At 43.4% G+C, this 16,638-nt stretch overlaps 1 protein-coding gene across 1 annotated transcript; it reads right to left on the bottom strand.

Annotated features, from left to right (window-relative positions):
- Positions 1-1,658: 1,658 nt before the first annotated feature.
- On the bottom strand, positions 1,659-13,358 carry slc6a20 (solute carrier family 6 member 20; the record flags this gene model as incomplete). Its single annotated transcript, XM_079275312.1, has 11 exons — positions 1,659-1,802; positions 3,289-3,454; positions 3,983-4,142; positions 4,869-5,070; positions 6,308-6,470; positions 9,518-9,759; positions 10,056-10,166; positions 11,085-11,312; positions 11,449-11,540; positions 11,685-11,825; positions 13,235-13,358. The coding sequence occupies 11 exons, from the start codon at positions 13,356-13,358 to the stop codon at positions 1,659-1,661; spliced, it is 1,773 nt and encodes a 590-aa protein (XP_079131438.1).
- Positions 13,359-16,638: the final 3,280 nt, after the last annotated feature.

Consider the following 16,638-nt stretch of genomic DNA (forward strand, 5'->3'; position numbering starts at 1 on the left):
GCTGTATCGATTTCCCCCCCACCCCTAAAGCCAATCATGATCAGAGTAGCTTTCTGTTTTTTTCCGACTGCAAGGTGATGAGAATTAGTCTTTGACCTGACTCACACAGGTACATAAAGGACAAAAACACGGATTAAGGGAGATCATCTTTGAAACGAGGCAGGGGTTACCACCTCCACACATATACAACCAATCACGAAACCACCTCCACCACGAGCCACTCCATCAGCTGAAGAAAGCCAAGAGGTGCGCTTGAAAGCTTCAGAAGCAACAAGTAGGTTGGACTTGGTGTTGACAATTACTTTGTGAAGCCACTGTTTCAGAGGTCAAGGGTGAACGTTCAAGCTCAACAATTTCGTGGTAATATTCTTGACGCTATATTCATGTGTGAACAGCAATGTAGCCAGCAATACAGAGTTCACTGTGGTTTTAGTTGCTCAAAGTAGCTAGAGTATTAGCAAATGGCCATTTTCATTGTCCTGTCAAACAACAAAAAGGTATTCATATGATTAGAATATCATATTTAGTGATAATTGTTTGCATTAGAGACACCCATTCACTCACACACAGAGAGACTACATGTCCATTATTAACATCAACATTTATCTTTAATAAAATCAATAAAGTCATCGTGTCATCGTGTCGTGTCCAAGTAAGGTATCCTGTATTCTGTTACGGTGCCAATAGGTGTTTCAATAAAAGGATCAACGGATCGAAAGAAAGACAGCGCATTGGACATTGGAATGTTTGTGGAACACGCGTCCGAACAAGTTCACCCGTTCGCCCCCACCGTGACTTTAATATAGAAAAAAGGGATATTGTTGAAGTCACTACACTACTCATGACATGATGTATGTTAATGGCACTTTTGATTTGAATTGACATCAAACTAGTTCGTTCATCGTCTGTGACAGTCAGTTACTAACATCTCATTTAGCCAATTGCACAAAAAGAAGAAAACAAATCACATATTTCTGAAGCATTCCAATCATTCAACTTTTCAGCCAAAGTGGAGTGATGTTTTTTAAGCACTACATTCAAATAAAAAGTCATATTTTGGTACTAGTGATGTAAATGGCCCCTTCTTTCATATTTCAACAATAATGACTCAAAAATTCCTGAAAAGAAGGGAAACAGCATTAACTACTGGTGGCAGTAGTGCTGACCTTTCTATAATCCTATCGCTGGACTTTAATCCCATTCAGGAATGTGCATCTCTACAAATACACTTGATTTGACCCTGAATTAGTTCACTCCGTTGAGACATTAATATCTGTGGCTGAATATGAATAACAAGACATTTTTACAGTGTATAAGACATGAAAAAAAAGAATACCATACTCAAACATATAAGCCTCTGAGTAAGCTACATGTCGTCCTACATTCAACTACATTTGCTCCAAACATTTGGCAATCAAACAAACTGTAATATAATGATGCAAATACAACTTGAACTTCTCTTTAAGTGCACAGAGTATTGATTGGAATCTGGCTCAGAAGTCTGACTTTAATTGTGATGGAAACTGTACAGTAGTACATTCACCTGAATGTACCCGACACCAATCGGTGTCGCTGCGTGTCGTCGCTGCGTTCAGCTGAAGGGACAGATGTGTGGAAGGTGATCAACGCCCCGGTGTGTCATCTGGGTCGACGGTGCGCTACCTCGTGTGATGGTTTCCATGTTTCCTCTTCCTGCAGTAGACATACAGAGCTGTGAGGGGGACACAGCCGACTGACGACACCATCAGCAGCCCGATGAAGACTTGGCCGTAGACGGGATACTCCATCACCACCGACTTGCCCTGAGGAAACCACAGCTACATTCAGCACTTTGACTTGACACGTTAGTTAATTTCAGTCATTTCTATCAACTACAAAAAGTACTAAAAAAAGCTATTCAATTAAATCAATAGTTTCTAATTTTCTTTGGTATTTTTACATATATGCGATCATGATTGCTGGGTAATATGAATATTGATTTACAAGGTCAAGTCTCCATTTAAACATGTGACGAGACGCTAAGATACGCTGTAGCTAGTTTAGGGCGCAACATCTGTCAAGCAGAGGGAGCAGTTGTGCTTTTCAAACATAAGAGGCTGTAGGAAAAGTGTGTGTGTGTGTGTGTGTGTGTGTGTGTGTGTGTGCGTGTGTGCATGCAAGCAGGCTGTGCACAAGGGCCCATCATAACAGCGTGCTCTTGGCCCCGTCGTGACTACATTACACCACTGCAGCCAGATTGATCTGAAACACTAAACACCTTTTATTTATGTTGAGTTTTTCCAGTTTGCTACCCGTTGATATGTGCATGAAAATACTTTTTAGTGATTGAGGAAGATTCTCAACCAATAATATCATCCGCATTAAACTGTAAACTGTAAAGGGTTCAAGTTCTAAGACAAAAACACGGACAACTTCCAGACCGGACAACGTCATGTCAATCACAAGGTAGCCCCGCCCCCAAGCATACTCTGCTTTTTAAAGGCAATAAAGGCCAATCTTATTTTATAAGGCACACTTTAGGCCTGCATTCAAATTAGGTAGTCAATTTAGATGTGTAATTTTACGCCACGTTGTTACTCAGTAACTTAAGTTGGTAGTATGGAGAGTACGTCACAAGCATCTGTGACGTAACTCAAAACAACTCAACAACACAAACGCCGGTCTCCTGGTTGAAGGTCCTGTGTTTGTTTGACGCACCCACCATAAGTAGCTATCCTCACTGTTCATGCTACGTCACTAGCTCTGAACGTAGCGTATTCACACGTATGCTTTTACGCCGCAGTCAGTACAGACAACGTGGCGTAAAATGACACCAGCGAAGTAAGAGTAGCATCGTTATTGCATGCTAAATGATTTATATTTTGTTCTTCTTTGTCATGTTGTGTTCTTTTTCTCATTTATTTGGAAAGGTGGCCCTCGGAATTTTTTTAACAATCAGAATTGGGCCTTTTACAAGTTCCAAAATGTCGAGAAGCTCCGGCCCATATAGTATTTATAAGTAGTCTATAAGAAGTGGCTTGGTGGCGTGGTCTTATTTGTAATGACATTTGTTTAGGTGGGGTGATAACATGAGATATGATATAATATGATATTGAAGGAGACAGCTGTGCGATTGCAATTTGGACATCAGAAGGAGGCGGATCTGTGCTCCGGCTTTCTCCGGCCCAATTGAACCGCTCCACGTGCACACATGTGAACCAGCTTGGAGATAGAAATGGATAAGATAGAAAGATAAAAAGTAACACATAAAAGACATCAGTAAAGGAGGAGGAAAAAGCCACAGCTCACCAGCTCTTTGTTCCATGCCTGGTAGGTGGGTGTCCCTCCTTGGATGTAGTTGACGATGTAGACGATGAAGAGGGTGATGAGGAGAAGGGGACTGACTCCTGCCCACATGATCTTCCAGTACCAGTTGGGACGATGACCCAGCATGTCTTCTATGTCTTTCTCAAACCTAAAATGAGAAGATAACGTATTCCATTCACATACTAGCCACGAGTGGAGCCAAAAGCTGAACTGAAGGCACACAAATGTGGGAAATGTTAAACTATCGAACCAGAGGCTTAAGATTCTCCGACACAAGTCATAACCTTGAGAAAAACTAGGTGTAAATTTGCATTCTACCCACATTGCCTTGATGTAGCAATGATGCAAGGAAGGGGGTATTTATCCATAACTCCTGACAATTCTTATATTAGCCTACCCACTGTTATAAAACTAAATTACAAGACAGCACAACTGGAGGCCTGTTCATATTCTGGGCTAATTGGCCTTTTTTTTTTTGCTGTCCTGAAATGAATTAAAATGAGAATGCTCAGACTAAAACCAACTACTAATTGTAAGCGTCACAAAATGGTCAAATTGAGGCACTTTTGGCATTGTCGATCGTATGTCGTGCAGTGCACAAAATGAATGATCGTACAAATACGACGATGAGCGTACATCTTGGAACGCTGGTGCTGCCGCACACAAACACACAAACCTTTTAATCCCATAGATGTAACTGACGGCTATGACCTCGATGAGGACGATGAAGAGCAGGGAGAAATTGGCTCCATAGTCGTTGAACATGACAAACCAGTAATTCCCTGAGGTGGTGGTGAAGCCCAGGCCGAGCAGCAGACAAAAGACACACACTATACCTGCGAGCGAAACACAGGGCACAGGACGTTTTAACATTCGCTGCAGAGCAACACATACTATGTTGCAGCAGACGTGTGTATATGAAGGGATGTAAACAAGTGTGTGTATATAACGTAGAGTACTTTGTTTGTAACCACAACCACATGATCAGCACTGAGTGGCTGAAAGTAACATTTACTCAAGTCAATATTTAAGTACAATTGTAATGTACTTCTACTTTTCATTTTCTGCTACTTTGTACAGACTTAAATTTATTTTTATATTATGTGATTTTTTAAAAACAAAATATGATCAACTCATAAATTATGATGTATTATTATAGGGAAAACTTTATTGACCCCTGGGGAGAAATTAAAAAAGTAAAAGTTTGCTCCACCTTTCCCAGCTGCATCATTAAAATGATGAATACAGTTATGCATTAATTATTATAATCCTATAATAAATAGTATTCTGACAGAAGCCATTCTGCATAATGAATACTTTCCCTTTTGGTACTTTAAATCTATTTTGACGACATTACTGATGTACTTTTACTTAAGTACGATTTTGAATGCTGGACTTTTACCTGTATCAGAGTATTTCTAGTACTACTTTTACTCGAGTAAATGATCGGAGTACTTGTTGATCCGCCAAAACGCACCAATATGGCGATTGGCTTTTTGGGACTGACGGACACAAAGGCTGACCGTGGCAACATCTTCCATCAACATCAGCCTGGATCTTACCGTTGAGCAACTCGTCGCTGATGTGGGACGTGAACTTGAAGTCCCGCAGCGGGGTGATGATGGCGGTGACGTTGCCCAGCATGCTGCCCATTCCCAACAGCAGGAGCATGAAGAAGTACAGCACCGACCACAGCTGGGACACTGGCATGTTCTTAATGGCCTCGCTGTACACAATGAAGGCCAGACCCGTCCCCTCCACTGCCTGAAACAGAAGAGCGAGACGAACAGTTTATGACTGGGATGGATTCTGAATTGGGCTCAGAGAACGTTGCTACATCCCGATGACTTTTGCTCCACAAAGTAGAAGCAATAAGGTCTTTAGTTAGCACACATTGCTCAAAACCCACCAGGTCTGGTGGCAGCATTATATTTTGACTAATCGGTCTCTCTGCCTCTTGCTTTTCATGGTTTCTTCTTCAACTGTTATTGCAATATCTAAAAAAAGAATCCATATCTTGTTTTGCGCACCCAATTTCCCAATCAAAGCCTTAAAAAATATGAAACTGTCTTCACCCACTCACCTTAACGTATACGCAATATTAAATTGGGTATAATCAGTATTTCTACTGTAACAATGTGAAAACCATGTGACAATGTGCAAGGGGTCGCTCTTAGTAATTATGAACCTGCTGCTCCCCTCGGCTCTACAGAGCTTTATAAATTGTTTCAGTGAATCGTTCAGCTGTCCGGCCCACAAATTTACCGTTGAGATTCACTTTCGCGGCTCTCATGGTGCTGTTTTTAGCTGCACATGGCTGCTGTTTTCAGAGAGAAAGCTCTCGCTGTACACTACCTGCTCAGCAGCAAGCAGCAATCAGACACAACCAGAGACAAGCCGGGGAACATAGTGGAGCAGTCAGCAGCTAAAGAGACTCAGGAGTTGGTAGAGACCAAAAACAGAGCTAAAATAGGTTCATTACAGTCCAATCGTCAGGTGGATCGAAACACAACTACAAAGGAATGATAATGTTGCTCTGTAACTGCAGGATATGGAAATAAGCAACTGTTTGCTAACAAATTTGCAATATCGACTTAAAAGGTCACAACTTGTTTCTACTGCCTTCAAGTGGCCAAACGAATACACAATTTTGCGCAAAATGTATGAATATTACATAATTTAAATATTTGAAAATAACAGAGGAGCACGAGGAGCTGTTTGCTTGGCAGCACAGTTAGGGGTACATTTCACTGTTTGCAGGAGCTTTGAGTATTGTCGGGTTTTCTGTTTCATTTGTCAAGGTAGCAAAAGCAGCGCAATCTTTACTGCAGGTGCTATATTTTTACAATAATTAGGTGGAAACTTATTGCCATTGATTGCACTGTTCTTTTGTTTTTATTTTGACATGTTTTTGTGTCTAGCAATATGTGTGAATCAATTGTATTCTCAATATATCAATAATTACACATATTAAGACAAATTGAAATGATGGGGAACATACAGTGTCTAGCTCGCTCTCCAGGTTACAGCCTTCGAGTTTGTTGGCGATTTCAGCAAACTGTGCTGGGTATGTTGTGTTCAGCTTCTCGATCCACTCAAAGACATTGTCCATGTTGATGCTGTCCTCTGCTAGATCAAATGTATTCAGCAGTAGTACGCGTGTCCTGGAAGAGGGGATAAAAAGGGCCGTTACATGAAGAGTACACTGTCTTCATCCTGACCATCACCCAGAATGTTAAGCGCCAGGAGTATCCTTCACTACTTGTTGAGTATATTTGGACGGAGCACATAGGACGGACCTAAGGACAATGACCATGGCAAATGGATAATTGACAATGAGTGAAAGATGCATTTGTGGCAAGGTCTGCAAGAACAAGTGCTGCCTTAAAATCCATCAGGCCAGAATGAAATGCTTGGAGCCAGAGAGACCAACGCAGCACACGGTGAGACGCAGGAGGATCCAGGACCAGAGTCATCCCATAGTGCCCAAAACCTCCAAACAGCGGAAACTTCTGCTCCAAACAAAGTAGTTCAACGTGAGAGAGCGTGGCTACAGTTTGATGAGAATGCAGCCAAAAATGACTAAAACATCAGGCAAGGGAGACGCTGACAGATGGTTTCAGACAATCATTCATCAGTGACCAATCATTGTCAGCTACTCCGCAGAGAGGTTTGGTGTTGCAGGTGAGAATACCGACAGATCTTAGTGCACCATGAGCAATAGGGCAGCCCAGATCCACCACCTGCGTCGAGAGCTTTGGACCCTCACCTGGCAGTTCAAGGCAGCAACCGAGGAGGAAAGACAAAATGGAAAAGAAGAAAGAAGCAGGCACAGGAAACCGAGGAGAGAGAGACCCAAGGAGCGCACTGCCGTTAGCTAACTCGTTTGGGTTCATAAAATGATTATATGGACATAAACACAGCAGCTGCCTTGCCTGCTCAAAAGAAGAGATTGACCACTTCCCTCGAGTGACTCAGCAGGAGAACAAGAGTTGGATCCCTACATAGCCCTTAGGAACCCACCCCCACCTGTAAGGAAGTCCAGGGGGTAGTCACCACAACCAAAGCCAGACCTTGTGGAGTATCCTATAAGGTGTTCAAGTGCTGCTTGAAGCTCTTTTGAATACTCTGGAAGATCTTGCAGGTCATATGGCACAGGGGAACAGTTGCGAACCAGTGGAGGCAGGCTGAAGGATTCTGCATTCCCATAAACCTGGAGATGTTCAGATCTATCCCACTCAGCGTGGAGAGTAAAAACCATCTTCAGTATCCTGAACAACAACACATCTACACAACAGCACAGAAAAGCAGAATCCTTGGAGTACCTGAAACACACCAGAGTGGTCACTCAGCTGATCAGGGAAGCCTATGCTGGGAAGGGAGACCTGGTAATGCTTTGGCTAGATCTCGTCAATGCATACAGGTCAATATTCCACAAGCTGATTGAGGAGGCCCTGGACCATTAACCATGTTCCCAGCAAGATCAAAGGACCTCATCCTCGACCACTATGGTAACTTCCAGCTTAGCTCCACATCTGGATCGATGACATCAGTCTAGCATCGGCTGGACAAGGGCATCATAACAGAGTGCACAATCTCTGTTATTCTTTTTGCCCTTTCCCTTACCATGTTGGTCAAGGCAACCAAGGCAAAGTGCAGGGGTCCCCTGACCGAGTCCGGTTTGTGGCAGCCCCCCTTCAGAGTCTTCATGGATGACCCCACTGTCACCACAAAATCAGTACAGCCCAGCAGGTGGATCCTCCAGGGGCTGCAAAAGCACACCGCCTGGGCAAGGAGGAGCTACAAAGTTCCATCTCTCCATCAAAGAGAAACCAGTTGAGAGCTTGGGCAAAGTCTTCAACTGTAGCCTCAGGAATACAGTTACTATCCAAGCAACCAACAGGGAGTTCGAGACCTCACTCACCACTGTGGACAAGTCAGGTGTACCGCGCTAATTGAAAGCCTAGGACAGACGCCGACTGGTCCTGGAGGAGGTGTGGGCTGCTGGAACAGAACAGCAGGATGGTGGACATTTGGCAGCAGAGAGCATGGGCAAGGTGGGAGAATGACTGAGAGGAGCTAGACTGGAAGATCCAATAATCAAAGAAATACTCCAAGTGTGGCTGATCAAGAGGAAGGGAGCACGAATATGGACAGAGATGTGAAACTGAAACTTTTCTTGTTGGATGTAATTCAGTATATTTTCTAGGTTGATCAGTTGAGTTCATGAACTACACTGCAGATTGAAGTGTCCTCAAACAGTGATACAGAGGGGTAGTGGACTCGTATGAATGGGCCTGACATGGATATAACAATTAAGTAACTTACTCCCACTCTCAATTATGAGAAGAACAAGAAGATCTTGAAGCCCCCAACTTTCTTCATTACTTTCTCTCTAATCAGCTACAATGTATTAGAGCTTGCAGAGCTCCCATTCATCAGTCTTATATCTAAAGCCACCGTTGTTTGGCCAGCTCAACAAAGGTTTTGACTCTGACAGCTTGGTGGAGATTTCACAGAATCACCTCTCAAAATCAACGATGCATCCCACATCTTAAACACCTCTTCCAGAACAACACAATTATCCTTCATCTCTCATCTGGTCCAGCAGTATGGCATTGAATATTTTTCTAAATGAATCTTAATAAATAGTATTAATCAGTAAATCCTGTATGGCCTGTAAAACACTTCCAAACGTCATCAAGCTGTTTCCATATCACGCTAAGCCCCGTGCAGCCATAGGATGCTAAGAATGGTATTCACTAAATATGAAATCTTTTTCACTCAACACATCCGTGGTGACATCCACGCCACTCGGCACCGCACACAGGTGGATCAATTCTGCCAAGAAGTAACTCAACATTTGATCTCCTTTTTGATCTCCCCATCGCTCTGCCTACTGGTCTACGTCACCCTCTGGCATCATTTCCATCTGACATTCACCTGCATCCATCAGTAACCTCATGCAAGTGATCCACATAAGAAGAAAAATTCGCATTTGAGTTGCATTAATACAAAAACAAATAAAAATAATAATCCAAGGAACCCAAAAAATTAAACCATGAAATTATCTCCAGCTTTAGTGTGCACATATGCACAGCCTTTGCATATTGTTTTAAAGTACACGCATGTACACAGTTGTCAGGGTGAACTCACATATACACGTCAGGAAAAAACACACACACACACACACACACACACACACACACACCTCTCCAAGCAGTTCTCGTAGTTGACGGTGGCCTTGAACCCATAGATGGAAAAGGTGACAATGCTGGCAAAGATGGAGGTTCCACAGTTGATCAAGGAAACAATGATGGCCTGGCGCTCAAAGTTGTTGTGGTACTCGTTATAGCTGGCAAATGCTATGAGCGTCCCAAAACCCAGACCCAGAGAGAAAAAGATCTGAGTGGCCGCGTTGATCCATGTAGTCGGGTTGGCAAGCTGTTCCAACTGAAAGCAGACAGACGCATATGGGCACAGTTGCGACCACACACGTAAAAAAAGCACACATTAGAGCAAAACATGACACCTTACATTTTAAGAAGTCATATTTGATTGATTGTCCAGCCTGTATCATGGGCACTATCAAGTATCGAGTATTGTCCTTGTCCTTGGTATGACAATACATAGGGAATACTCACAATTTGTACTACTATTGATACACAATAGTGACGCTATGTTGTTAGAAAACATCTCTCGGCTTCAATGTCGGTATGGCTATTGCCCAATTTGCAACATAGCCTTACCTTCGGTGTGAACATGTACGCCACACCGTTGAGGGCGCCATGCAGAGTGAAGCCCCGGATCAGGTAGATGAAGAGGACCACGTATGGAAATATGGCTGTGAAGTACACCACCTACAGGTGGAGACAAGCAGCAAAGTCAGGGTCAGAGTTCAAACGTGGGAGTGAATGCGTGGGAAAAGGGGGGTGGCTTGTTGGACAACTTATCATCATATCCCCCACTATCATCCCACTACTCTGGTCTAACACTTGCATGCTACACAATTCTTTAAATGTACCTTTTTCAGTGAGCCAGTTTTGGTCTACAGGTCTAACAAATATGTAAATTGTTATTTCCTGTACTTGTATGTGATTGCATGGGCAAAGATCTTTCATATGGCTAACAATCATGTATGAATATATGTGGTTCCTTTGTGATTCCAACATATTACAGTTACATTACAGTTGTTACAGCTGCAGTTATTGTGTTCATTTTGATAATGTGGAGATTTAAGATCCAAGTCCTCATAGCTGCTTTATACTAAACTAACTGTTGACTGTGGTTAGCTAACATTAATGTGCAGTTATTTTTCGACAATGAGTAATGTTGATACTGACAAGATTAAGTAAATTAAATGAAACAGAAGATACCTGTGTTTCTTTAAACTGAATGCAGTGTTTCCCTATGATTGTACAGGCCACAAAATTAGTTTTTCTTTATGCCAAAAATAACGCCAAATATCCACTCACTGTGTCTGTGGTTAGTTCACATGTGTGTAATAACAGTAGGACAGTCGAGTGTCAGCTATCGAAACTGCTAGTGTCAGTAGAACAAGTGAAGCGAAGATAACATTGTCAGTGGGTTACGGTAGCTAACGTGCTGTCGGCTTCTGTGTTTTTAGCCAACCAGTGAAAAGTAGATTTTTTCCAATTGTATCTTAAAAGTTGACAGTTACAATTTGCTGACTAGACCCAAACCATGTACACCAAGGAATACCTCCCAGTGTGTATGCTTTCAATACTTGCAGTCTGAGGGACTTGGAGCACTCTTACCTTTCCTGTTGACTTTATTCCTTTGACAATGAACAGGTAGGTAATTATCCAGGCCAGCAGAAGGCACATTGCCTGGCCTGTATGAATGCCTCCATTCTCTTCAATAGAAGGAGAGATGTTCAGCGTTTCCCTGTAGAAGAAGTACTGGGTGGGTGTCGCCTTGTCACACTCCTCTATCGGTCCCGTCTGGTTGGAATTGAGGGGGCACTCTGCCCATGGCAGGACTGACTGAGAACGGAGCGAACACAGAACAGTATGGGCGTGTTAGCTCACTGTCCAAGCAATATCCGACAGTTTAAATATATGTATGTATAGTATCGGCTGATGACAAAAAATTACAGTCGTTTGTTAATTAGCAGCTCACTTGAAATGAATGAAAGAGGTACCAGAAACTCCATGCATTGATGATGTTGTAATAGAGACACAGATACAGGGACGTCACAACACTAGCAAGACCTAAAACGAGAACATGATAGAAGAAATATCCCAAATCATTACATAGGATAACGCAGCAGTGAGAAGGGCGCTCCCTTCTCACTGCTGCGTCTGCATGCAGTGATTTTGTCCTGAAACCTGCATGGATGCACAGTCAGCACTTACCTACTCCTCCCAAATAAGGGCTGATGGCAGTCCACGCGCCGATGCTGCCCAGGCTCATCTTCTGACCAATGGCAAGCTCCAAGTAAAATAAGGGGATACCCTCCAGAACCAGCATGATCAAATATGGAATCAAGAAGCCCCCTGAAGGAGGAAATATAGTATAGTAGTAAAAACAACATGACTTTTGCTGCTAGTCTAGGCCTTCATTTTTTAAACAGGAAATGTGGAGCAAAGAATTTGGTCCCTCGGGGTTCTTGAAGGGGTTAGGGTAGCACAGATTTACTGAAAGATAACACTAGTGGCATTAAGAGGTGTGGCATCATGAAAACAAAAAACTGATAAAACATTCAATCTATAGCTGCTATATCTGTGAGGCGGCAATAGATGTGGCAGGAGGCAATATGTTTTTCTGTCCGTCCATACTCATTGAACGTGATATGTCAGGAATGCCTGGAGGGAATTTCTTAACATGTTGGTACCACTCAAGGATCACCCAATTCGTTTTTCAGAGGTCAAAGGTCCCTGTCCATCCCGTTCCTGTGATATCTCGGGAACGCCTCGGGCAGATTTCTTCATACTTAAAATGTGGTTGTCAAAGGTCATTGTAACCACACAAGACATGTTTTTGGCCATAACTCAAGAATTACAGTTTCATCGTTTTTACAGGAAACTTCATACGGAAACAGCAAGAAATGATGAACCTGTGAAATAGCATTGATGCACTGCTGAAGGTTTCATTTCTTCTTTTCATTTGAACGTCTAACCAACTCCGATTTTGGATGTTTTCCCCCCAACTTCCAGTTCATGTGCACTATATAATAAAAAGCTCGAAATCAAAGCCCTACAGCACTATAGACATCATTTTAGTTATTAAGAGTCATTTTAAAATGATAATTATTTAGTTGGCTTTTAACAGTGTCTCCCATAAATCTGAACCAATGGCACACTATCAAAGCATCATTGGAATAGGAATATCATATTTAGTACAAATGATTTTGACTACACTTGGTGGAGCTGGTGAACCATTATCATTGAGTTGTCAAACATTGAGAGCAGGCTGTCACGTGTCCCTCTGGTTTCCTGCTCCAAAGTTCCACATTTAGGAGAGTAATTACAGTAGATGTGTGCTCATTGTTTAGTGATCCGTGACTAGAACCCAATAAAGACAGAACAATTCTCCCGTCATGACACTGCATATCTACTCTGGACACTTTACGACCTGCTGTATGAGATCTGGCAACGACCCTGTTATTCTTACCTCCTGTTTTGTCCTCACCGCTCCACACAGCAGAAGTAGGGAGAAACATTACAGATCAACTATGTATAGAATAGAAACAACCGTCTTTTGTTACTGACAAGTGCTGGAGGATATCTGTGTTTACACACAGTACATACAGATATCCTCCAGCAAACAACAGTGTCTCCCATGTACTGTTTACATACAGTACATGTGCGAATTGTTTTCTCTCCTGTAAGACACAGTCCTAGTCATCGTTCAGTGTTGAGCCTATATTATGCAAGCAGTCTCCAGTCTGGAACCAGTGACTTACCTCCACCGTGCATTTGACAGAGGTACGGAAAACGCCACACGTTTCCCAGTCCGACTGCATACGACACACACGCCAAAACGAACTGGACCGGGTTGTCCCAGTTGGGTCTGGCTTCTTGTTCCATATTCTGCGATTATTCTAGAGCGAGGCAGAGCGAGTCATTGGGCCAACAACAAGTGGGTCAGTGCGGTGCGCGCGGTGTGTGTCGGAGTCTACGTGTCACCGTTTTTATAAGCAGCTCGCTGTGATTGTAATGGCCCGGGAGGAGGATGAGGAGGAGGAGGAGGAGGAGGATGAGGAGGAGGAGGAGGAGGAGGATCCTCTAACGGGACAATTCTGATGTTTGTATTGTTACATAACTCCTCCTCCCACGAGCCTTTGACTTCAGAGCGCTGTAAAAGCTTCTTGTAGTTCATTTGTAGTCTTTGAGGGGCAAAACAATTGTAGATGCACCTGTTCTGAGGTTATGAGGAGGCTTTTTGTTCTTCTTTTTCTTTTTTTTAAGTCCAACGCATGTCCCGGTAATTATTGAAAGTTTACAAAACGCATTTAGCTTCGTTATGTCTCAGACATCACATATATGTAACTGTTCCTCTTTGCAGACGGGAAATGGCCCACATTATGAGAGTGCTGTCAATCAATGAGGTGGACAAGGAAGATAACCAGGTGAATGTTTAATTGTACAGATTAACCCACAGCAGTAAACTGTCTTCAACCCCAGCCGACCCTCGTCTACACCTGAATAGACGAACCATTTCCATTGACTGATAACACTTAACATGCTGGGTAGCCTGGACTGAGCCACTGGAGCATTTAACTGTCTTAAATTACAGTTGAGTAACTGAATAATTCAAAAGCATTTATGGATTGATTGATCAAAGTTATATTTAATTAAAAAAATATAAATATATTTTAGAATATTATGGGCTATTTTGCTTCAATAAAAAAACAACTCGTGGACATCATTACAAATGTAGGGGGTTTCTTTTACTACTTTGTCTAGTTTCTGTATATTTCTCCTGAATTCACCAAAAGTTACCATTAGATAATGCCTAATTAGCATATTTAAACTTCACATTTCAGAAAACTTGTAATACAAAAAAAGAATTGTCCTAATGTAAGTAATGAACAAGTATCTATATTCACCTTATTCGTTTGTAGTGTCTTCCCTCAAAGGTTTTATGAAGCTCTAAGTAAATAGAATTACAGTTGCAATTAACTGACTTTGGGTTAATTTGTCCCTCTATCAGTCAAAATCATAATTGGGCAACTAATGGAGAACAGACAAAAGCGTGTAGTTGTCCTGCCAAGCCATTCAGTTATTGCAGAACGGTTTAATAAGTTATATTATTGTATCCATCCATTCAGAAGTCAAACATGGCTCCATTTGTTAATGGAGCCATGTTTGATTAACATTTGATTAACAATGATTAACATTTGTTAATCATTAATGAAATAGTTAATTCTCCCTGAACAGCTTCTTGTGTGATGACCCGGCAGAGATAACAAACAACAGGTTGAATATAAACCAGGATGCAATGAATGATATGTGTGAGTTCCTCTCTGGGAGCCTTCTCTCTGCCTGAAACCACACTGAACTCCCACGGAGCAAATAATCCACCTCTGCCTGCTGATCCTATCCCAACCACCCTGTTTATTGACCATTGTTATCTAGTTGACGAGAAAATGCATCATCTGACTTCCCTCTCTGCTTTTCCTCCCTCCTCCTTCCTGCTTGTATATTTTACGGGTGAAAAAAGGCGGCAAGGTTATATGTCCGTAGGACTTTGTAACTGCTCTACAAAGACAATAATTAAATATTGTATGTTCGCAACTCGCTCCTGAACATTGGATAGATCTCTTCCTACCGGTTTTCCAGCTTTTCAGTGAAGGCGAATGGAAAAAGAACAAACATTGTGTGAGACAAGTTGATGTTGATGAGAGCCTAAGTCCACCATCCACCTCGGCCCAGTATCTTACTTACAAACATTCAGTCCCAGACCCGGACCTGACCAATGTGGAGCCCCAGAGCAAGGTTTCAGCTGGTGCCTGTTGCATCACAAATTCCACCACCAATCATGTCATTCATGCACTCACACTGAAACTGCAATAGCGTTATGTCTTTAAGATATGCTGATCACACTTGACTGTATTCCTCAAAACAAGGTTGTAGGTGGGAAGTAATTGCTGTTAACTCTAATTATTGTGACAGCCCCCGGGGTGGACAGGGGGTTTCACGACAACACTGACCAATAAACACAACCAGTCGGCAGATAAACGGTTCAAGTGAGGTTTTTACTGAAGGTAGAGAGTGGAAAGAGGTAGGATAGACACTCAATAACACAATGTCCGCTTTCCAGAGGGATGGTCGGTGTCCAATTCCACGGTTCGGTGCCCAACGGGTATTCCTCAGACGGTCCAGGGCGCGGGCAGGAGCAGGGTAGTCGTACAGGCAGGGGTCGTGAGCCGGGCGGGTAGTCGTACAGGCAGGGGTCGTGAGCCGGGCGGGTAGTCAGACGTTCCCGGGTGATCCAGGGGTAAGGCAGTCTTCTCCAAGGGTTTCGCTGATTAGGCTACTTCTTCTTCTTCTTCTTCTTCCTCTTCTACTCCTACTCTCTCCCGGTTTCCTGTTTCCTGGGCCCTTTTGTAGTCCCCTCCTCCTCCTCTGATAGGGTGTGGTCGCTCCCTCGTCTCTCCTCCTCAGGTGTTGCTTGTTGGGCTGATGGTGGTTTGGCGCTCTTTTCCCTTCCCTGACATGGGGGCTCCGCCTCCATGTCAGGCCATATCGTCCCTCTATCACTACCCCTCTGGGGTTGCCCCTCCGGCTGCCACATACCCCCCCCCTTAAATCCGACCTGGGGGGAGGACTGCTCCAGGACCCTAGGGCGTCCCGTCTTGACAGGGCGTCCGCGTTTCCATGAGCGGCCCCGGATCTGTGGACAACAGAGAAAGCATACGGCTGAAGGGATAAAAACCAGCGGGTGACCCTGGCGTTATTGTCTTTCGTTCTGGACATCCATACCAGGGGGGCGTGGTCCGTGACCAGGGTAAAGTGCCGTCCCAGCAGATAGTATTTCAATTCCCCCAGAGCCCATTTGATGGCCAAACATTCCTTCTCGACCGTGGCGTATCTTGTTTCTCTAGGTAATAGTTTTCTGCTTACGTATGTGATTGGGTGCTCCTCTCCATCCCTCAGCTGGGACAGGACGGCACCCACCCCGGTCTCGGAGGCATCCGTCTGTACCACCAACGGTTGGGTAAAGTCCGGGGTCACCAGCACTGGTTCGGAACAAAGTGCTTCCTTCAGCTTCTCGAAGGCGTCCTCGGTCTCTGCCGTCCAGACGATCCGATCTGGCAGCCGGTTTTTGGTTAGGTCCGTCAGGGGCGCTGCAAGGGCAGAGAAC

This window comes from Melanostigma gelatinosum (assembly GCF_949748355.1).
Source record: "Melanostigma gelatinosum genome assembly, chromosome: 9".
Taxonomy (NCBI): Eukaryota; Metazoa; Chordata; class Actinopteri; order Perciformes; family Zoarcidae; genus Melanostigma; species Melanostigma gelatinosum.